General features: G+C 40.4%; 1 protein-coding gene across 1 annotated transcript in view; it reads right to left on the reverse strand.

The window, feature by feature from the left end:
- CTNNAL1 (catenin alpha like 1) overlaps window positions 1-23533 on the reverse strand; it is a 448383-nt gene that overhangs the window by 211541 nt on the left and 213309 nt on the right. The window contains exons 6-7 of the mRNA XM_073630832.1: window positions 15822-15992; window positions 10089-10289 (exon numbers count right to left, since the gene is read on the reverse strand). Of these exons, the coding sequence (XP_073486933.1) occupies window positions 10089-10289; window positions 15822-15992 (372 nt within the window). The remainder of the gene's footprint in view (window positions 1-10088; window positions 10290-15821; window positions 15993-23533) is intronic.

Raw genomic sequence — 23533 nt, forward strand, 5'->3', positions numbered from 1 at the left:
CAATATTGGAAAGCAGTGTATCATCTGCTCAAACAAGTCTTAAAAATTCATGTAAATATATCTCCCGATCTAGCTCTTCTATCCCTGAACATTGAGACAATCCCAGTAGTGTCTAGAACAGTAGCCACCCATATCCTGCTAAGTGCCAGATTGGAACTAACTCGCCATTGGAAAGACCAGATGGCTCCTACTATACAAGAGGTAATAATGACTACCTACAATCATGCCACATACGAAATGATGTTTGCCTCTACACAAAACCAACTCCATATGGCAGACCTGTGATGGAAAACATGGATGGTCTGGTATAAGAGACACACTAGAAATTGATAACACTTACATATCTAATGGGAAAACAACCTTTTGATCTAGGCTAATTGTGATGAATAGAATGTTACGTTTGTTTTAATATGTTCAGTTTATATTTGTTTGCACAATAATTCCAACAATGTGTGTTTAACCACTTGCCGACCGCCTCTCGACGATATACGTCGGCAGAATGGCACGGGCAGGCAGAATCACGTAGCTGTACGTGATCTGCCTCCCGCGGGAGGTCCAATCGGACCCCCCCGGTGCCCAAGGCGGTCAGCGTTTGTCCCCCGGCGATTGGAGGTGAGGGGGGGGGCATCCATTTGTGCCCCCCCCCCGCGATCGCTCCCGGCCAATCAGATCATTCCTCTGCTGCTGTATGCTAAACAGCAGCAGAGGAAATGATGTCATCTCTCCTCGGCTCGGTATTTTCCGTTCCGGCGCCGAGGAGAGAAGACTTCAATGTGAGTGCACAAACACTACACACACAGTAGAACATGCCAGGCACACATTACACCCCCCTTTACCCCCCGATCCCCCCCTAATCACCCCTTCCCCCCCCACACCCGTCACACTGACACCAAGCAGTTTTTTTTTTTCTGATTACTGCATTGGTGACAGTTAGTGTGGTAGGGCAGTTAGTGTTAGCCCCCTTTAGGTCTAGGATACCCCCCTAACCCCCCTAATAAAGTTTTAACCCCTTGATCACCCCCCGTCGCCAGTGTCACTAAGCGATCATTTTTCTGATCGCTGTATTAGTGTCACTGGTGACGCTAGTTAGGGGGGTAAATATTAAGGTTTGCCGTCAGCGTTTTATAGCGTCAGGGACCCCCATATACTAACTAATAAAGGTTTTAACCCCTTGATTGCCCCCTAGTTAACCCTTTCACCAGTGATCACCGTATAACTGTTACGGGTGGCGCTGGTAAGTTAGTTTATTTTTTATAGTGTCAGGGCACCCGCTGTTTATTACCGAAGGTTTAGCCCCCTGATCGCCCGGCGGTGATATGCTTTGCCCCAGGCAGCGTCAGGTTAGCGCCAGTACCGCTAACATCCACGCATGCAGCATACGCCTCCCTTAGTGGTATAGTATCTGAACGGATCAATATCTGATCCGATCAGATCTATACTAGCGTCCCCAGCAGTTTAGGGTTCCCAAAAACGCAGTGTTAGTGGGATCAGCCCAGATACCTGCTAGCACCTGCATTTTGCCCCTCCGCCTGGCCCAGCCCAGCCCACCCAAGTGCAGTATCGATCGATCACTGTCACTTACAAAACACTAAATGCATAACAGCAGCGTTCGCAAAGTCAGGCCTGATCCCTGCGATCGCTAACAGTTTTTTCGGTAGCGTTTTGGTGAACTGGCAAGCACCAGCGGCCTAGTACACCCCGGTCGTAGCTAACCAGCGCTGCAGTAACACTTGGTGACGTGGCGAGTCCCATAAATGCAGTTCAAGCTGGTAAGGTGGCAAGCACAAGTAGTGTCCCGCTGCCACCAAGAAGAAGACAAACACAGGCCCGTCGTGCCCATAATGCCCTTCCTGCTGCATTCGCCAATCCTAATTGAGAACCCACCACTTCTGCAGCACCCGTACTTCCCCCATTTACATCCCCAACCAAATGTAGTCGGCTGCATGAGAGGCATTTTTATGTCCTCCCGAGTACCCCTACCCAACGAACCCGCCAAAAAAGATGTCGTGTCTGCAGCAAGCACGGATATAGGCGTGACACCCGCTATTATTGTCCCTCCTGTCCTGACAATCCTGATCTTTGCATTGGTGAATGTTTTGAACGCTACCATACATTAGTTGAGTATTAGCATACAGCATTGCACAGACTAGGCGCACTTTCATAGGGTCTCCCAAGATGCCATCGCATTTTGAGAGACCCGAACCTGGAACCGGTCACCATTATAAAAGTTAGTTACAAAAAAAAGTGTAAATAAAAAAAATATATATATACATATAAAATTTAAAAAAAATAGTTGTTTCATTGTTCTCGCTCTCTCTATTGTTCTGCTCTTTTTTACTGTATTCTATTCTGCAATGTTTTATTGTTATTATGTTTTATCATGTTTGCTTTTCAGGTATGCAATTTTTTATACTTTATGGTTTACTGTGTTTTATTGTTAACCATTTTTTTGTCTTCAGGTACGCAATTCATGACTTTGAGTGGTTATACCAGAATGATGCCTGCAGGTTTAGGTATCATCTTGGTATTCTTTTCAGCCAGCGGTCGGCTTTCATGTAAAAGCAATCCTAGCGGCTAATTAGCCTCTAGACTGCTTTTACAAGCAGTGGGAGGGAATGCCCTCACCCACCGTCTTCCGTGTTTTTCTCTGGCTCTTCTGTCTCAACAGGGAACCTGAGAATTCAGCCGGTGATTCAGCCAGCTGACCATAGAGCTGATCAGAGACCAGAGTGGCTCCAAACATCTCTATGGCCTAAGAAACTGGAAGCTACGAGCATGTCATGACTTGGATTTCGCCGGATGTAAACAGCGCCATTGGGAAATTGGGAAAGCATTTTATCACACCGATCTTGGTGTGATCAGATGCTTTGAGGGCAGAGGAAAGATCTAGGGTCTAATAGACCCAATTTTTTTCAAAAAAAGAGTACCTGTCACTACCTATTGCTATCATAGGGGATATTTACATTCCCTGAGATAACAATAAAAATGATTTAAAAAAAAAAAAAAAAAAAAAATGAAAGGAACAATTTAAAAATAAGATAAAAAAGCAAAAAAATAAAGGAAAAAGTACCCCTGTCCCCCCTGCTCTCGCGCTAAGGCAAACGCAAGCGTCGGTCTGGCGTCAAATGTAAATAGCAATTGCACCATGCATGTGAGGTATCACCGCGAAGGTCAGATCGAGGGCAGTAATTTTAGCAGTAGACCTCCTCTGTAAATCTAAAGTGGTAACCTGTAAAGGCTTTTAAAAATGTATTTTTTTTGTTGCCACTGCACGTTTGTGCGCAATTTTAAAGCAGGTCATGTTTGGTATCCATGTGCTCGGCCCAAGATCATCTTTTTTATTTCATCAAACATTTGGGCAATATAGTGTGTTTTAGTGCATTAAAATGTAAAAAACTTTTTTCCCCAAAAAATGCGCTTGAAAAATCACTGCGCAAATACAGTGTGAAAAAAAAAAAATGAAACACCCACCATTTTAATCTGTAGGGCATTTGCTTTAAAAATATATATAATGTTTGGGGGTTCAAAGTAATTTTCTTGCAAAAAAAAATTTTTTCATGTAAACAAAAAGTGTCAGAAAGGGCTTTGTCTTCAAGTGGTTAGAAGAGTGGGTAATTTGTGACATAAGCTTCTAAATGTTGTGCATAAAATGCCAGGACAGTTCAAAACCCCCCAAATTACCTCATTTTGGAAAGTAGACACCCCAAACTATTTTCTGAGAGGCATGTCGAGTCCATGGAATATTTTATATTGTGACACAAGTTGCAGGAAAAAGACAATTTTTCTTTTTTTTTTTGCACAAAGTTGTCACTAAATGATACATTGCTCAAACATGCCATGGGAATATGTGAAATTACACCCCAAAATACATTCTGTTGCTTCTCCTGAGTACGGGGATACCACGTGTGAGACTTTTTGGGAGCCTAGCCGCGTACGGGACCCCGAAAACCAAGCACCGCCTTCAGGCTTTCTAAGGGCGTAAATTTTTGATTTCACTGCCTATCACAGTTTCGGAGGCCATGGAATGCCCAGGTGGCACAAACCCCCCCCAAATTACCCTATTTTGGAAAGTAGACACCCCAAGCTATTTGTTGAGAGGTATATGCCCATGGCCTGTGTGAGCAATATATCATTTAGTGACAACTTTGTGCAAAAAAAAAAAAAAAAAGTGTCACTTTCCCGCAACTTGTGTCAAAACATAAAATATTCCATGGACTCAACATGCCTCTCAGCAAATTGCTTGGGGTGTCTACTTTACAAAATGGGGTCATTTGGGGGGGTTTTGTGCCATCTGGGCATTTTATGGCCTTCAAAACTGATAGGTAGTGAGGAGTGAAATCAAAAATTTACACCCTTAGAAATCCTGAAGGCGGTGATTGGTTTTCGGGGTCCAGTACATGGCTAGGCTCCCAAAAAGTCCCACACATGTGGTATCCCCGTACTCAGGAGAAGCAGCTGAATGTATTTTGGGGTGCAATTCCACATATGCCCATGGCCTGTGTGAGCAATATATCATTTAATGACAACTTTTTGTAATTTTTTTTTTTTTTGTCATTATTCAATCACTTGGGCTAAAAAAAATTAATATTCAATGGGCTCAACATGCCTCTTAGCAATTTGGAGTGTCTACTTTCCAAAATGGGGTCATTTGGGGGGGTTTGTACTGCCCTGCCATTTTAGCACCTCAAGAAATGACATAGGCAGTCAAACTAAAAGCTTGTCAATTCCAGAAAATGTACCCTAGTTTGTAGACGCTATAACTTTTGCGCAAACCAATAAATATATGCTTGACTTTTTTTTACCAAAGACATGTGGCCGAATACATTTTGGCCTAAATGTATGACTAAAATTGAGTTTATTGGATTTTTTTATAACAAAGTAGAGAATATAATTTCTTTTCAATATTTGTGGTCTTTTTCCGTTTATAGCACAAAAAATAAAAACCGCAGAGGTGATCAAATAACATCAAAAGAAAGCTCTATTTGTGGGAAGAAAAGGACGCAAATTTCGTTTGGTTACAGCATTGCATGACCGCGCAATTAGCAGTTAAAGCGACGCAGTGCCAAATTGTAAAAAGTGCTCTGGTCAGGAAGGGGGTAAATGCTTCCGGGCTGAAGTGGTTAAAATTACACTTTCAATGCTCTAATTATCCCGAATTACACACTCTTCATACCTTGCGTCGATAGAGGAATTATTGGCGCTGTATCAAGGTACAATAGATAATTACCATAAGTTCCTTAAAGAGTGTACAGGCGTAATTTGTCAAAGAATGTCACTATATCTCTCTGTATGATATGCTCTTCTACTGTTAGAATTTGCTCACACAAATTCAATGCTATTGTATCGATAACATGATATGTTTAAAAACCAATAAAAACTATTGAAGCAAAAAAAGGGGTATTAACTCCAGGGATAAAACAATAATTCGCCCACTCTACAAGACTCTGCTCCGGCTCCACCTGGAGTATGCTGTCCAGTTCTGGGCACCAGTCCTCAGGAAGGATGTGCTGGAACTGGAGAGAGTCCAGAGAAGCGCAACAAAACTAAAGAAACTGGAGAACCTTAGTTATGAGGAAAGGTTACGAGCACTGAACTTGTTCGCTCTGGAGAGGAGACGCTTGAGAGGGGATATGCTTTCAATGTACAAATACCGTACTGGTGTCCCCACAATAGAGATAAAACTTTTCCACAAAAGGGAATTTATTAAGACACGCGGCCATTCACTAAAATTAGAAGTAAAGAGGTTTGGCATTATCTTCCATATTCAGTGGTTTCAGTGGGGAGCATTGATAGTTTCAAAAAACTATTAGATAAGCACCTGAACGACCACAACATACAGGCATAAAATCACACACATAGGCTGGACTTGGACTTGTGTCTTTTTTCAACCTCGCCTACTATGTAACAGAGGGGCCGCGAATACTGCAAACAAGAAAATAGCTTTTCATAACAACCTGCCAGGTTCTTATTATTATTGCTATTATAATGAGATGGAACAAGTTATTCAGTTATTGCAGCCAATGAATACTAGTTGATAGACTGAAAGGACTGGCTTTATATCTTCAAGCGCTATTGAAAGCATCACATATTGTTATGGTGAATGCACATTATGATGAAGATCTGCAACCTGCTAGTAAAACATTACAGACCACAACTTGTTTCACTCCATCAACCAAAATAGCTTTCATATGGTAATAGAATTGGTCACCCTTGGTTAAAGTCTGGACAAGCCATCTGTACTGGCCCGCTAGACTATCAAAACAAAACCATACTCATATAGCCATGTCAAAAAAGTGGAATAGATATTTTTATTTTAAAATCTCTCAGTGAAATCACTATATTCTGGTTTGTAGCGTAATACTGCATTTTCAGGACAGATGGTTCAAAACACAAAACACATTGATGCTACAATTTGTATTTGTATTCCTGCTTAATAAATGCCATGAAGAAATGCTCATCTAAGCAGTGTACAGTACAAAAAAATACTATATTTCCGATCAATGGGAAAACATTCATCCATAAAAATAGGTATAAAGGGGAGTTATTCCCGCGCTATCAGATATGGAAGTGGCTGTGGATGGAAAAGCTGCATGCGCCGATTAAGGTAAACACCTGACCTTTTAAATAAATTGTATAAATGGGTGGTGCTGCGCTAATCCTAAATACAAGAACCAATGTGGTTTAGGTGATAAGTAAAATCTTATATCACCGAAATATTGAAGATAAATGAGATTGATAATATAAATATTATAGCTAATACAGTAGCTAATATGAGGTGGCACATATAATATTCTGGATATAAATAATAAACCGTGACAGAGATTAACTAAAATGAAATACACATATTCCAAGGTAAATGACCGTGATAATAGGGCTAACTAAACAACAGTATCTAACATACAATCCTAAGTAAAGTGCATAGTTAGTTAAGGCTGTGTGCATCTACAGCTTAAAGTGACAAAGTGTACAGTGCAAGCAATGAGTGCAATGTGAAACCTCTAAACAGTGAAAGAGTAATTCGCTACTCTTTCTATAAAGTGCATACTGTGCAAATCGACATAAAAAAATAATATGATGAATATCCCAAAAAAAAAAAAAAAAAATGGGAAGAAAAAAAAGGGTGAAAGCAAAATAGAAACATACAAAAAAATTTCACAAGAAAAAAAGTCCTTTTGAAAATTGTGACAGCAACGTCCTAGCATGCACACGTTGCAATTAGAGTGCTATGGTGAATCACATCAAGTGCTTCTTCCTGTGCAAACCACTCAGGTAAGTAATGGCCCCTTACCTTACGGTAATAGGGCAAAAGCATGTATCAGGAGAGCTTTTGTAACACCCGCCTATAGGCTCCAGCACGTCCCTCACCGGCCTAGATCCTAGGATGGAGTTCCCTCAGGTGTGGTGCGGGGGGGATATAAAGGATAATAGGCAGAAAGAAAGCCAATAGTGTAATCCCGTTTGGTAAATGGTAAATCTCTTTATTCAAAAATATTGGTACTCACATTAAAATATAAAAACAGCAATTTCAATCCGACGAGCTCGTATGCCTCTGATAGTGTGTGCAGCCTGTCTCGTCGTGGTAACTAACTATGCACTTTACTTAGGATTGTATGTTAGATACTGTTTAGTTAGCCCTATTATCACGGTCATTTACGTTGGAATATGTGTATTTCATTTTAGTTAAACTCTGTCACGGTTTATTATTTATATCCAGAATATTATATGTGCCACCTCATTTTAGCTACTGTATTAACTATAATATTTATATTATCAATCTCATTTATCTTCAATATTTCGGTGATATAAGATCTTACTGATCACCTAAACCACATCGGTTCTTGTATTTAGGATTAGCGCATCACCACCCATTTATACCATCCATAAAAATAAACACACAAAAGCGTACTTCCGATCAAAAGTGAGTCACATTTTTCAAAGTTTTTTCGATTTCTGTTCACCCAGATGTTAAGAGGCTTGTAACTGAACTTCTGAGGAACACTACAGCCAGGTCAGGTCAAGAACAGCAATAGCCACTCAGCCCAGCCAGCAGCCATTACTGTTCGCATGTAGCCACATATAGGGACAAATGTCTGAGACTGGACGCAATGGATTGCATCCAGGCTTGGACAGTCATCCATAACCGCAACTATTTGGTCTGTATGCGGATGCCGTCAGACCACCATTCGTTTATCAATAGGCTGAGCAGCCACTGCTGTTTCCATACCCCGGTCATTCCAGCCAAAACTGGTATCTACTGATTCTTGCTGCTGGAATCTGGTGACCGCAAATAACTGATCCTGTGAATGTGGCCTTGAGGTTGCAGTCAACAAAGAAACAGATTTTGGTAAACCTCCCATATGTGCCTCACATGAAACATGCAGAAAAATTGTATCCTATATTTTGTTTGATGCAAGATGAATTGACCCTGCATGTGCATGCTACTTTGTGCTCTTTTGTGACTATTCAAACTTCCTGGTATTTTTTTGCACTTCTGCAACATTCTGTTACAATAAAGTTTATTTGGTACCAACCACCCCTCTGAATCTAGCACATTTAAGTGAAAAGATTCTGGAAAAATCCTGACATTTTCACTACAGTTAGCCACAGACTATCTGAAAAAATGCCAGATTTTATGTAATTTTTTTAAATAATTGATCCTCCAGAAAGGGTTTATTGGTCACAGAGTTCTAATAAAATGCATATATATATATATATATATATATATATATATATATATATATATATATATATATATATATATATATATATATATATATATATATAAAAAATAAGAAAACATTATAAATACTTTTTTTCCCTCTCTTTATAAGGGTCCATGCACGCTGGCAATTAAATAAGGCTGCTTCTAGAGGAATTTAGCATTTTGCCTGTAGAAGCAGCCCAATGTTCTCCTATGTGTCCATGTAAATTAGGGTGTTTACAGGCAGAAAAAAAAAAAAAAAAAAAAAAAACCTTCTGGTTTGCATTCGAGAGGAGTTTTATGGAAGAAAAAGTAAAAGAAAAAAAAAAAAAAAAAAAAAAGAAAAAATGCTCTATATGAGCACTTTTTTCTGCCAAAAAAACGGTTTTATTTTAAAGCCCAGTGTGTTTAGACCCCGTGATCACATAACCTCTGTTCTCAGCTGCATAAGGGTCTTAGAGAGCTGAGGGTGGAGAAACAGCAGTACACTCCCCTTCCCAGAAAATGGCTGTGAGAGGGGACATGTCAGCTCAAGTCTGACCATTGGAGGACAGGCAGGCTGTTCCCGTATCACAGCCACCCCACTCTGCCTACAAAGCCTCCATCAGCTCTCCAAACCCTACCAATCCCCTCTTTCCCACCAATGCCAGAACCCACTTACACCCTCATCACTCTGGCAGCCACTACACACCTTAGTCAGTTAAAACTGTTTACTTCCCAAACTATAAAATACCATATAATATAATTTAACTCTGCTATATAAAAAAAAAAAAAAAAGACATTTTTTATCTACAGGTTCTAACCATTCATGCAACTAGAGGCATCGGTTACTGGTTAAATTTTTTTGAGTAGTTATAGCTGTCCATAGTCTGGGCACAGGTGCACTTTAACATTTTTTCCAACAGCTTATCACTGCAATAGTAGTAGCATATTAACCCCTCTGGTGGTTCTTACTTTCTCCCTATTCAAAAGCTGCAGCCTCATTACTTCTTGGTATTAAACATTTATGGGAGTGTCAGAAGCCTATGCCCTTTGACAAGGTTCCTTCCTACAACTCTTATGGCACTACAGGGACAAGGCAGTGATGTAGAGGTCATCAAAAGGGATAAAAAAAGAAAAAGGACCATGGCATCCAGTGAGGTGAGAGGACACAGGCATCTGGCACTACCGAAAGTGCTAAATGCCAAGTAGTTTTACAAAGGTTGCACCACTGGAATGGAGGGAAGGAATGAGGCATGGACTCAAAGCTCAACTCAAAATGCAGTGCTGCCCATTCCACCTATATAGGGACTTTAAAACAAATCCTGTTGCCTCGGAAATAAACGTTAAAGCAGAATGGATGATTTTGCAGAATATAAAAAGATTTACTTTGTTAAAAAGCTCTTACAGCTTGTATCCACACTGAAACCAGCTGCTCTAGTTCCATTTTGGCCTGGTTAGATAGTTCCAGAATGCGTTCTCTGTTTTCATGGCTGGTGTAAGCAGAGTCCGTGAAATCTTCTGTATGTTCCAATATAACTTCTAACATTGTGGAAAGATTTTCCTTTGACAGGAAATATAGGTTATCTCTGAGTCCTTCAACTTTACTCTAAAAAGAAATAAACATAGAACAATTAAAATACAAATCCATATTAAGAAATTATGAAAGACCACCAAATGCAAAAGCAGTATTTAAAGAAGTATGGCCTAAACTTTTTTTGGCTATACTTTTCTGCTCACAGGAGTGCATTTACTTTTGCTCTCCTGTGAACCAGAATCAGCTGACAGTGGGCTAAAGCGATCATGTAATTGCTCAGTTTTTGGGTTTAGAAGTGGTGGGGGACAAGGTGGTGAGTATGCAGGTTTGTTTTTGTTTATTAGCCCCATACCTTTACGTATATGAGAAAACAGCAGCATTACAAAAATTACCGTACTTTACCAGCAGACACATTTTCAGCTTGCATTAATAAAGGGCACTGAAAACAGTCACGCTAAGCGTGAACAGGATTTTCAGTTTTTCTTTATTAACTATCAATGACTGTACCTCTGGGAAAATTCCAAAGTTTATAAACTTGTCTATTTCTTTTGCTGTCAAGTTATTTGAAAAATCCATTTAACCTAGAATAACAGATTGTTTGAGCACAAAATTAATGTAAAATTGAATTAAATAAATAAAAAAAAAAATACAATACTAATTATATATATATATATATATATATATATATATATATATATATATATATATATACACACACACACACACACCAGTGGTTGGGGGGGAGATGCCTCCTCCCGCCACTTTTGAAAGTTTCACCGGTGCAGGAGGCTAATCACAGAGGCAATAAAAGACTAGATCGTCTTTGATCGCATCTCTGGCCTTGGATGATCGAAGCAACGTCACTTCTAGTCCAGGGTGTAAGTAAATGCTTTAAATTTTTTTTACGCAAAATATTTTGCTTTTAAAAAAAGGTAAAAAGGAGAGATTCGGAGTCTTTTTGACCCCAGCTCTCTCCATAAGAGGACCAGTCATCTGTATTTCTATTACAAGGGATTTTTACATTCCCTGTAATAGAAATAAAAGTAATCAGAAAAAAAGAATTGTAAAGTGTAAAAAGGAAAAATTTTAAAAGTGCCCCAATCCCAATGTACTTGCGCGCAGAAGCGAACGCATACGTAGGTCGCGCACGCATATGTAAACTGTGTTCGCACCACACGTGAGGTATTGCTGCGAACATTCGAGTCGTGTGACAAAAAATTGCAGCAATTGACATTTTATTCCCTAGGGTGTCTGCTAAATATTAATTATAGAATATAGATATACTATATCTATCCCCCTCCCCCTCTCCCTCCCCCTCTCTATCCATCCATCCATATATTTGGGGGACATTTTCTAGCAAAAAAAACGTATTTAAACACAACGTGCCAGAAAAGGCTTGGTCTTCAAGTGGTTAAAATGAGAATTACTCAGCCATGCAGAACTGTACACGCTTTTCTTCATTTCAGTTTTACAAATAATCTTTCCTCATAAATTAAGGCCAAAAAAATTTTTTCTGCTACATTTCTTCATTTAAAAATCACCCAAATCAGTGTATATTTAGGCAGTGTGAAAATTACAGTCTCTCAATCTATGGTATACGTATTTGAAAATTGATTAATCCTGATGTACTGACTGCCTATCTCATTTCTTGAGGCCCTATAATTCCAGGACAGTACAAAAACCCACCAAATGACCCCCCTTTTTTAGAAAGTCTTCAGTATCTAGTAAGAGGCATAGCATGTTTTTTTTTTTTAAGTTGTAATTTAGTGTAAATTTTTTTTATAATTAAGAAATTAAATAACTTTTTTTCCACAAAGTTGTCACTGTACAAATTTTTTCTAAACACAGCATGGGAATACTAACAATTACACTCCAAAACACATTCTTCTGCACCTCCTGAATATGGAGATACCACATGTATAAGACTTTCACAACCTAGTTGCATAGAGGGGCCCAAAATCCAAGGAGCACCTTCAGGCATTCCAGTGGCATAAATTATGCAGCTAATTTCCTATCACACTTTTGGAGGCCCTGGAGCACCAGGACAGTGGAAACACCCACAAAATTACTCCATTTTGGAAAGCAAGCACTCCGTGGTATGTTCTGGCAGGCATAGTGAGTCTTTTTTTACACAATGTTGGCAATTTAATAAGATATTTTTCACAAACAGCATGGGCATACTTCGAATTACACCCCAAAACACATTTTTCTACTCGTCCTGAGTAGGGATGAGCTTTGAGTTCGAGTCGAACTCATGTTCGACTCGAACACTGGCTGTTCACCAGTTCGCCGGACAGTGAACAATTTGGGGTGTTCGCGGCAAATTCAAAAGCTGCGGAACACCCTTTAAAAGTCTATGGGAGAAATCAAAAGTGCTAATTTTAAAGGCTTAAATGCATGGTATTATCATAAAAAGTATGACCTGGGTCCTGCCCCAGGTGACATGTATTAATGCAAAAAGAAGTTTTAAAAATGTCCGTTTTTACGGGAGCAGTGATTTTAATAATGGTTAAAGTGAAACAATAAAAGTGTAATATTCCTTTAAATTTCGTACCTGGGGGTGTCTATAGTATGCCTGTAAAGGGGCGCATGTTTCCCGTGTTTAGAACAGTCTGACAGCAAAATGACATTTCAAAGGAAAAAAAGTCATTTAAAAACTACTTGCGGCTATTAATGAATTGTCGGTCCGACAATACACATAAAAGTTCATTGATAAAAATGGCATGGGATTTCCCCACAGGGGAACGCCGAACCAAAATTTTAGAAAAAATGGCGTGGGGGTCCCCCTAAATTCCATACCAGACCCTTCGGGTTGGTATGGATATTAAGGGGAACCCCGCGCCAATATTTAAAAAAAAAAAAATGGACCCTACGCCATTTAAAAAAAAAAAAAAAATTTGGCGCAGGGTTCCCCTTAATATCCATACCAGACCTGAAGGGCCTGGTATGGAATTTAGGTGGACCCCCACGCCATTTTTTTTTTTTTAATTTTGGTTCGGGGTTCCCCCGTGGGGAAATCCTGTGCCATTTTTATCAATGAACTTTTATGTGTATTGTCGGACCGACAATTCATTAATAGCCGCGAGTAGTTTTAAATGACTTTTTTTCCCTTTTAAATGTCATTTTGCTGTCAGACTGTTCTAAACACAGGAAACATTCGCCCCTTTACAGGCATACTATAGACACCCCCCAGTTACAAAATTTAAAGGAATATTACACTTTTATTGTTTCACTTTAAGCATTATTAAAATCACTGCTCCCGAAAAAACGGCCGTTTTTTAAACTTTTTTTTGCATTGATACATGTCCCCTGGGGCAGGACCTGGGTCCCCAAACACTTTTTATGACAATAACTTGCATATGAGCCTTTAAAATTAGCACTTTTGATTATTCATGTTCAAGTCCCATAGACTTTAACGGTGTTCGCGTGTTCGAACATATTTTTTGCCTGTTCACATGTTCTGGTGCGAACCGAACAGGGGGGTGTTCGGCTCATCCCTAGTCCTGAGTATGAGGCCTCCACATGATGAGGCCTCCACATGTGTGAGACTTTTCCTGCCACTGGACTGATTATGTACCAGATATTGTATCTTGTGTATCACACAAATCAACCAATGTACTGTACTAGTCCAGCGTTCAGAGAATACACCTTGCGTAGCATCACCTATAGCAGTCCCTCTGTGATTTATTTTACAGCCAAGATGGCTGAACAAGCAATAAGTTCTCACTCTCTCAGCCTCATTGAGAAATACTGTGATAGCTGTGGTTGGCCACATACCATCACAGGAGATCGCACAGTAGTAAACAATGATGCCAGGAAATGACATTGTTTACTACTGTCCATGTGATGGGATGGCTGGCTACAGTGATCACATGGAACCAGGGCAGCCCACAGCAGGCAAGTATAAGGATCAGTTTTCTGGTGGACGCAGTGAGCAAAGATTGCATCATTGCAGGCTCCCTGGGAGTGCACATAATCGGTAGATGCGGGGGGGGGTTGGGGGAGTACAGATATGGCCACTGGCATCAGTGCTTTTCCCGTCCAGCCAAGAGATTTTAATAGGGTATTAAACCCTGACCTTCATGCCATGGCTTGAGTCCTTTTGCCTACATGGTGCAAGTTACAGTATGTCTGTGTATGTAGACACCTAGTGTCATAAAAATGCAAAAATTGTCAGGTCTTCTCCCGCTTTTCAAAATTTTGGCTTGGCTTTCTATACAGACCCAATACTACTAAATTCTTTGCTTCTCCCTCGGCTGGACAATGGGGTTATCTTGGAGTGTTATTAGATCATTTTTCCTGCTGTGTAATGCTAAAGTGAAACACACGGTCTACTCCTTTATTCTAGAAGCTGAGCCCAGTTTGGCTTATCCAGAATGGCTTTCCTTCTTTGAAAGGAATAGGGTCTTTATTGGCTCCTTAGCTGTCTGGGAAACGTATGCTCGCCCTGACTTCCAAGAGGATAATAAAAAAAAAAAAAATAGCGTTAAGGGATTAGAATCCCTGTAAGGTTTTTATTGTTGTGTCACTCTGCTAGGGAGATTCACTCTCTCCATTTGTCTAGGTGACCACTGTGATCAGGGTTGAAATTTAAGAGAAAAACAACATTTTAAACAGTCATCAAAACTGCAAAAGAGGTGAAACCTTCCAATGAGTATACTTGTTCTGGTGACTGCTGTCTAAAAAGGGAACTTCTAAACTTTGGAGTTTCAGGACAGGAAGTATAGGGAAATTTTTGTTGCAAGAAAAAAAACAAACTGGCTTTAAACAAACCCTGAGGCTGCATTCACACTACAGCATTTTGAATCGCGGGCAGATTTGATTATATCTATCAGGAGAGATTGATAGGAAAAACAATCGATCATTTATTGAAGCATGTAAGGCCACCATAAAGGAGATTGTATAATCTGATTGTAGTGAGTATGGTGAACCCAAAGCCTGGCCATACACCCTGATTGTACAATTTTTGTATAATCTTTTATATTTACCAAAGCAGTCAATTTAATATCAAGTCAGGCAGACCCTTGGACTACAGAGTTGGTGGTAGACTTAAGGTGGCATTGTATTGTGTATGGGCACACTAGGTCTGCCCACAATTTGAAACCGCTGATGTGTGAATGACAAATCACAGAACTCACATTTGAGATGCCAATCATTTAAATGACACCTCAAAACGTGGTGGGGATCTGCCACACGGTAAAATGTGCTGCAATCGCGCCGATCCGCATCACGGGAAGCATGTCGCACAAAGAATTTCAGGAGCTACTTTTGGTTGACATGCTTCCCGCGATGCGGGTTGCAGCACGTTTTATCATGCGGCAGATCCACACCGCGATTTGAGGTGTCATTCAAATGAATGGCATCTCAAATGCGAGTTCCACGATTTCTCTTTCACACATCGGCACTCTCAAATCGTGGGCAGATTCGCTGCAAATCTGCCTGCGATCCAAAACGCTGTAGTGTGAATGCAGCCTATCAGAATTATAAAAATAAGTTTTGATCTTTATTTATATTTTAAAAAAGGTATGATATTGACATTTTAATTACAGTGGCGAGTATTAATACATTTTAAAGATGAAAAAAAAAAAAAAAAAACCTCCTTACCTTAAACTCTTTGATTCCACTGTATATACTGATAGGTGCAATTTCAGTCTCCCCATTCGGTCGTGAATCAGTAACAATTGCAATAACCTGCTCCAATGCTAGTCTCATTCTTTGGAAGACACCTTCCTTGTTAATACGTGCCGATTCACAATCAGGGTGCCTTAGACAAGTCTATAAAAAAGGTTAACAGTGAATTAATGAACATACACAAACTTAAATGGAAATTTGCAGTGGAAAAAAAATAAATAAATAAATCATGCCCTAATGTTTCTGACACCTATTTACAACATGCTTGTTTGAGGTCTGACTCAAAGTATTGACGCTAGGCACAGCGAGCCAACTAGCTTTTGTTTTCTTTTTAGAAGGAAAAACAGCAATGGCAGTTCATGTACTTTTATGAAAATGTATCCTGCTCCTAAACAGAGTTTGGTTTAATTTTACCATATTTGGTCTTACCCATTTCCAAAAAATTATTTATTTCATTTAAATCTAATTCTGAGTTGAAGATGAAGGCAAATATTCACTTGCAAGAGTTGTGTAATGTTATGTAAAGAAAGATCTTTTTTTAGTACCATTTAATAATACTTTTCTGATTTCTTTTAAATCTTTTGGATAAAAAAAAAAAAGAAAGAAAGAAAAAAAAAAAAAAAATCTGTAGTCACTGTAAAATCCTTCAGTGTTCATTGAGAGATGTAGGATTCAAAGACATTTGGGTTATACAGCCATCTACAGGAGGTTTTGCACACTGATCCTGACCAGCCTGGTAACCCCTCTTTCACTTCCAGCATGCTTCAGTTTTGTATCAAAGTGGTGCTGAGAGCAAGACCATAAACACAGAGGGGTGAGAACTGTGTCTTTCAATTAACTCCATGAAAAAAGATTTTATAATAATGAGTACAAAAATCCTAATTTTCTTTTCTTGTTCATTAAGAGACACATGTTTTCAGAAACATGCAAAAACAGTCCAATTAAGGGCTGGGCAAACACAGCAAACAAAAAACATTAACAGAACAAAAAAAAAGAAAAAAAGAAAAACTGGGACTGCCCTACACCTCAAATTGCTGCTAAAAGGACTTTACACCAAAGCTGGCTTCAGCTAAGAACTGCACATCCACCTGATAAAACCTAGAGAAAGACTGAAAGTGCTGGTGGCAGTCTTGCAAACTACTTTTATGGATGTTTCCTTGCCAAAACTTAGACCTAGTTCTACTCTGTACCGCATCTAGAGGCAACAAACATGCTGAGCGCTCCAATATGGCTGCCACACGATCCCCAGACCTGTAAAACACATTGGAATACATGCAAAGATAACTTAAGCTGCGGCTAACCTTCTGTGCCCAACTATCACGGAATTTGTGAAAACGAATTCAAAATACCCTGGACTTCAAGCAGGACTTGTACACCCTGGTCAACAACCTCCAAGAAGTGAAACAGTTCTCTGCCTTTGAGGATGAATTCTTCACTACTCAATTGAGAATCAGACTTTCAAAAAGATCTATCAAAAAGATCAAAAAGATCCATCAAAAAGATCCATCAAAAAGATCTGCAGAATAATTTGGAGGACTGTGTCAGGTGGAGTTACTGGATTTCCTAAAGCTTATAGACCACAAAATGTTAGCAAAGCTCTGCAGCTAAAATATATTAAAGCGTCTGGGCCTCTCCTAGTCGAGTGTAGTGCACACAAATGAATGGCCTTGGCCTCCAAACAGAACTATGATAAGGAAGCCACCCTCTCTGCTGTGGCGAAACAGAATAAGGCTTTGGCACTGATGCAAAAAAAAAAAAAAAAAAAACCACACACACACACATACACAGGACAAGCTTAACAAGCCTTTCAAGATTTAATGTGGGCACAATCTCCCCTCTTGGAGGAACTCAACATTGTAAAATATAAATACGTTCTAATGCAAAAATTGTTCTATGAGCAGGGAAACATGAGTAGTAAACTACTTGCCAGAGCCCTTCATACGAAAAAAGGGCAAAAATGATGATGCACCATTTGCCACAATGGCCGTGTTTTGGAGACAAATGCTGACATAGCTTCTTAGCTCAAACAGTACTAAACAAAATTTTACAAGCTGCCCTCCCCCCCGAGATTAAGCAGGATGGACTCCTTGACCTTAGAATACAGAAAATTAAGGAATTCTTGCAGAAATACACCCAGCATGGAGACCGCAGCCAAGAAATTGAATGCTGAATTTCTCCTGAGTAGTTTGGACAGGCTGTCAAGAAACTGAAAATGGGGTTAGAGTATTAAGCCCGATGGGTTCGCAGCCACTTAACTCACTATCATCTAACACACATCCATCACACATCCATCACAGCACCTTCTGGAAGCACACCTTACTGTCACTGGGACTATATGGCAGCGATTCTATGTGCCATCGGCCCTCGAGGATATACACTGGAGATAAAAATTTGAGAATTTATGAACACTTGATTTATTTCAGATATAATGTAATCTTCATTGCTCAACATTTGATTTTGTAGAAAACACAATGTTCAAAATAGTTGAACAGCAATGACTGTAGCACGGAGAAAGATCACAACCAAAAATTCTGAAGTTTACAACAATCAATAATTAGTAGGAAGTGTACAGGTCTATTCTTTGAATGACTTTAGCACATCTGCGGCCACGGGACATCACTAGTCTTTCATACTGCTCTGGTGTGATTTTGTTCCACTCTTCTTCCAGTCTACGGTTCAGTGACTGTAGTGGGTTTCTTGTCCATACCATTGTCGCCAAGGATTTTCCAGAGGTTTTCTATTGAGTTTAGATCAGGACTGGCCATTTCATTCTTTTCAACGTTTTCAGCTTCAAGGAACAGCTTTACCCATGTTGCTGTGTGACAGGGGGCATTGTCGTACATGAAAATTTCTGGCTGATTGGGTGATGAACGCAGGGAAGGAACCGCATGTTGTCGAAAAAGGTTCTGATAAACATTTGCATTCACTCTGCCACATAGCTGTAGCACAACTCCTGCTGCAGCTTTCACCGACTTTTTTACACACTTTTGGTTCAGTCTTTCCCCAGTTTGACAACAAACGTAATGATTCCCATCAGACCCAAATATATTAAACTTGCTTTCATCCCTAACGTGAACTTTGGACCAGTTCTCTTCTGTCCACGCAACATGCTCCTCAGCAAAGGATAGTCTAGCCTTTTGATTCTTTATGCTGAGAGGTTTGGTCACTGCAGAGTGAGCTTTCAGTCCAAATTCTCTTAAACGGCAAGACACTGTATGATTAGACAGATCCTTACTCTGTTCAGCGCTGAACTGGTGAGCAATCGCTGCTGCAATGTTGACCTGATTGCCAATTGAGATTCTCCACATTATCCTGTCCTCTCTTGCATTTGTCTTTGGTGGATGATCAGCATTCTTGTTGAAAATATGCAATATTCTAGAAATCACAGATTTGGAATGACAAACTTCTCTTGCTAAGGCTGAGAAAGGGTCATCCCTTTGACCTTCATCTGGAACAACCTGCTGCCGGGAGGTTTCAGTCACTTTTGAACGGCTCACCATCTTGCAAAGTCAGTAAAAACTGGAAAGTTAGGCTGCCAGTTAAATAGGGATTTCTCAGAAAATTAAATAAATTAGCAAAAACTGTGAGGTATCTGAAAGTGTTCCCTAATTTTGATTAATGATCTTTTTCAAATCTCATTGAAGTTTTTTATCCTGTGCTTCAAAATACATGTAACTCTTGAAATATGCTTAACAAAACTGAACTTTTACTCCTGTTTAGATCATTTCAAAAAGGACTAAGCAGTGACCATGAAATGTAGGAAATTGTAGGCTGTTCTCCAATTTTGATCTCCAGTGTAGATTTAACTTTATTATGTCACTATACTCACAACCTAGTGCACAAGTTAGAGTCAACAGCCACCTGCCAAACGCATTGTCCATCCCAAATAGGACTCATCGAGACCCCCTTTCACCGCATTTATTCATTTTGACAGTTGAACAGCTTCTTTCAACGGTTGTGGGCAAATACCAATATTACAGACCATTCAAGCTGTGGCTGTGACTACAAGTTAGCTGTGTTGAGAGATATCCTTTTCCTCACTGATCCCCACATTACACCCCCAGGCTTGTTAGAAGACTTTGCCCAATTCCAAGTTATATCTAGCCTAAAGAATAACTACACAAAATTCTATGCCTTAAATGTAATTTTGGCGGTGGAAGCAGTGACTTTTTGCCAAAAAAAAAAAACACAACAAAAAAAATGTTTATCTGGAAGACGGATACAATTACATAACATGGCATCAAACATCCTGCTAAACTCTACAAATTATATTCCAGAAAATGTATATTGTCCTTACAAATCACAAAAAGGAATCTCAAGCAATATGAGACCATTTTGAAGATGAACATCCTACCTTGATTCCTATAGCTCATGCAAGCACATAACTATCCACTTACCCTCTGCCTGCCCCCGAATTAGCTAACTTTCCTTTCCTAAATTCAATGGGCTTCCTGATCTCAGAAAACATAAAAGGGATTGCCACCTTAAAAGAATAGTAGACTGGAACATTAACGCAGCCATGAAAGACTGGAGCAAAGCCCTGCACCCATACCTATGGGTCAGCACCTTGGCTATCTGCCAATCATGTCCCTCTGCTTTAATGGACCACCCTCATAGGCCCTACCATGAGGTGCTCTTAAGAGGTTTGTAAGAAATTCCATCTTTCTTCATCCCCAGGCCCTTTAACACTAATCCATCTCAATCCTGAGTTCCCCCCAGGGATATCTATGCAGTTCCTTTCCGGCATTTGGCCCCATCAGCAAACCCTGGTAAAACCGTTCTTTCACAAAGGTAAAACTTGATTTACTGGCCTCCCTCATGCTTGGACAATCCGCCACCCTCCTGATGCCCAATTACACGATTTCTTCAAGAGGCCAGCTCGAACGAACCTCTGGGCACAACCTCTCACCCCCTTCAAATCCTGTACTCTAAAAATACATGTCAACATTTGGTCTCTACCAACAAGGCATGCCTATCTTGGGGAAAAAGATCTGACTCTAGACTTCTCAAAAGTTGACTAGGAACACATCCATACCTCTATTCACATAGGCTCAGTGATTGTGACCGTTCAGGAAAATGGTTACAAGATACAATCTTGTTATAAAACCCCGATGCAGATCCACAAGTTATTGTACCTTCCACATCTAAATCTATGTTCGAGATACGACTCAGAACTAATTCGCAAATACATATCTGGTGGGCCTGTCCAAACCTTCAACCTATCCGGATCACGGTCCACTGTATAATTTCCCTGGTCACTGCCTACACATTAGACTTCACAGCAGCCCAACTCCTTCTCCATCACACTTTGCTCCCCAAGAGATTTTAGCTTAAATCACTGGCAAAGCGAATGGTGATTGCAGCCAACCTTTGTGTTGCAGTATTTGGAGCTCCACCCAGGCCCCAAACATCCAGGATACGTTTTAAGACTGCACAAAATAGCAGAGCAGGAAGAATTAATTTCCACATGAAAACCTCTTGCAATTCACAAAGATCTGGTCTTGCTGCCTTCACTTTCAAAAGACTGCGAAATATGACCGACTTATGGGTAACTCCCCTTGAATCTCTATTTCACCGAGATGACTGCCACTGGGACATACAGTATGTCACAAAAGTGAGTACAACCTCCACATTTTTGTAAATATTTTACTATATCTTTTCATGTGACAACATTGAAGAAATTACACTTTGCTACAATGTAAAGTAGTGGATGTACAGCTTGTATAACAGTGTAAAGTTGCTGTTCCCTCATAATAACTCGACACACAGCTATTAATGTGTAAACCACTGGCAACAAAAATGAGTACATCCCTAAGTGAAAATGTCCAAATTGGGCCCAAAGTGTCAATATTTTGTGTGACCATCATTATTTTTCAGCACTGCCTTAACCCTCTTGGGCATGGAGTTTACCAGAGCTATGTCTAAATTGGGCCCAATTGGCTATTCCCCTCCCCAGTGTCACGTTACGGTTACAAGGTCTCAGGTGTGAATAGGGAGCAGGTGTGTTAAATGTGGTGTTATCGCTCTCACTTTCTCATACTGGTCACTGGAAGTTCAACATGGCACCTCATGGCAAAGAACTCTGAGGGTTCTGGGAAAAAAATTGCTCTACATAAAGATGGCCTAGGCCAGTGATGGCGAACCTTGGCAAACCAGATGTTTTGGAACTACATTTCCCATGATGCTCATGCACTCTGCAGGGTAGTTGAGCATCATGGGAAATGTAGCTCCAAAAATCTGGGGTGCCAAGGTTTGCCATCACTGGCCTAGGTTATAAGAAGATTGCCAAGACCCTGAAACTGAGATGCAGCACAGTGGCCAAGACCATACAGCGGTTTCACAGGACAGGTTCCACTCAGAATAGGCCTCGCCATGGTCAACCAAAGAAGCTGAGTGGACATGCTCAGCGTCATAGACGGAGGTTGTCTTTGGGAAACAGACTTATGAGTGCTGCCAGCACTGCTGCAGAGGTTGAAGAGCTGAGGGGAGGGGTCAGCCTGTCAACGCTCAGACCATACACCGCACACTGCATCAAATTGGTCTGCATGGCTGTCATCCCAGAAGGAGGCCTCTTCTAAAGATGATGCTCAAGAATGCCCGCAAACAGTTTGCTGAAGACAAGCAGACTAAAGATATGGATTACTGGAACCATGTCCTGTGGTCTGATGAGACCAAGATAAACATATTTGGTTCAGATGGTGTCAAGCGTGTGTTGTGGCAACCAGGTGAGGAGTACAAAGACAAGAGTGTCTTGCCTACAGTCAAGCATGGTGGTGGGAGTGTCATGTTCTGGGACTACATGAGTGCTGCCAGCACTGGGGAGCTACAGTTTATTGTGGGAACCATGAATGTACAACATGTACTGTGACATACTGAAGCAGAGCACGAACCCCGCCCTTCGGAGACTGGGCTGCAGGGAAGTATTCCAACACGATAACGACCCCAAACACACCTTCAAGACGACCACTGCCTTGCTAAAGAAGCTGAGGGTAAAGGTGATGGACTGGCCAAACATGTCTCCAGACCTAAACCCTCTTGAGCATCTGTGGGGATCCTCAAATGGAAGGTGGAGGAACACAAAGCCTCTAACATCCACTAGCTCCGTCATGTCATCATGGAGGAGTGAAAGAGGACTCGTGGCAACCTGTGAAGCTCTGGTGAATTCCATGCCCAAGAGGGTTAAGGCAGTGCTGGAAAATGACGACACTTTGGGCCCAATTTGAACATTTTCACTTAGGGGTGCATTCACTTTTGTTGTCAGCGGTTTAGACATTAATGGCTGTGTATTGAGTTATTTTGAGGGGAAAGCAAATTTACACTGTTATACAAGCTGTACACTCACAAATTTACATTGTAGCAAAGTGTCATTTCTTCAGTGTTGTCACATGAAAAGATATAATAAAATATTTACAAAAATGTGAGGGGTGTACTCACTTTTGTGAGATACTGTATGCTCCTAATTTTTATACCATCAGCTGCAGCACCTTGTTATAAACGGCAATAAAGACTTTGACACCTAAGCTTGCAGACAAACTTATTCAAGCCTACAACCTAACCAGATAAATCCTTGTCAGTGAATGCTGGCAAAAGATACAGTTCAAACGCCTGCATCTTTAGGACCACCAATTTCCACATGCCCAAAATTATGTCACTTCAGGCCTACCCGGGTTCACCGTCTCTGGGGT

Source organism: Aquarana catesbeiana, linkage group LG05 (assembly GCF_042186555.1).
Source record: "Aquarana catesbeiana isolate 2022-GZ linkage group LG05, ASM4218655v1, whole genome shotgun sequence".
In the NCBI taxonomy this organism is placed as follows: Eukaryota; Metazoa; Chordata; class Amphibia; order Anura; family Ranidae; genus Aquarana; species Aquarana catesbeiana.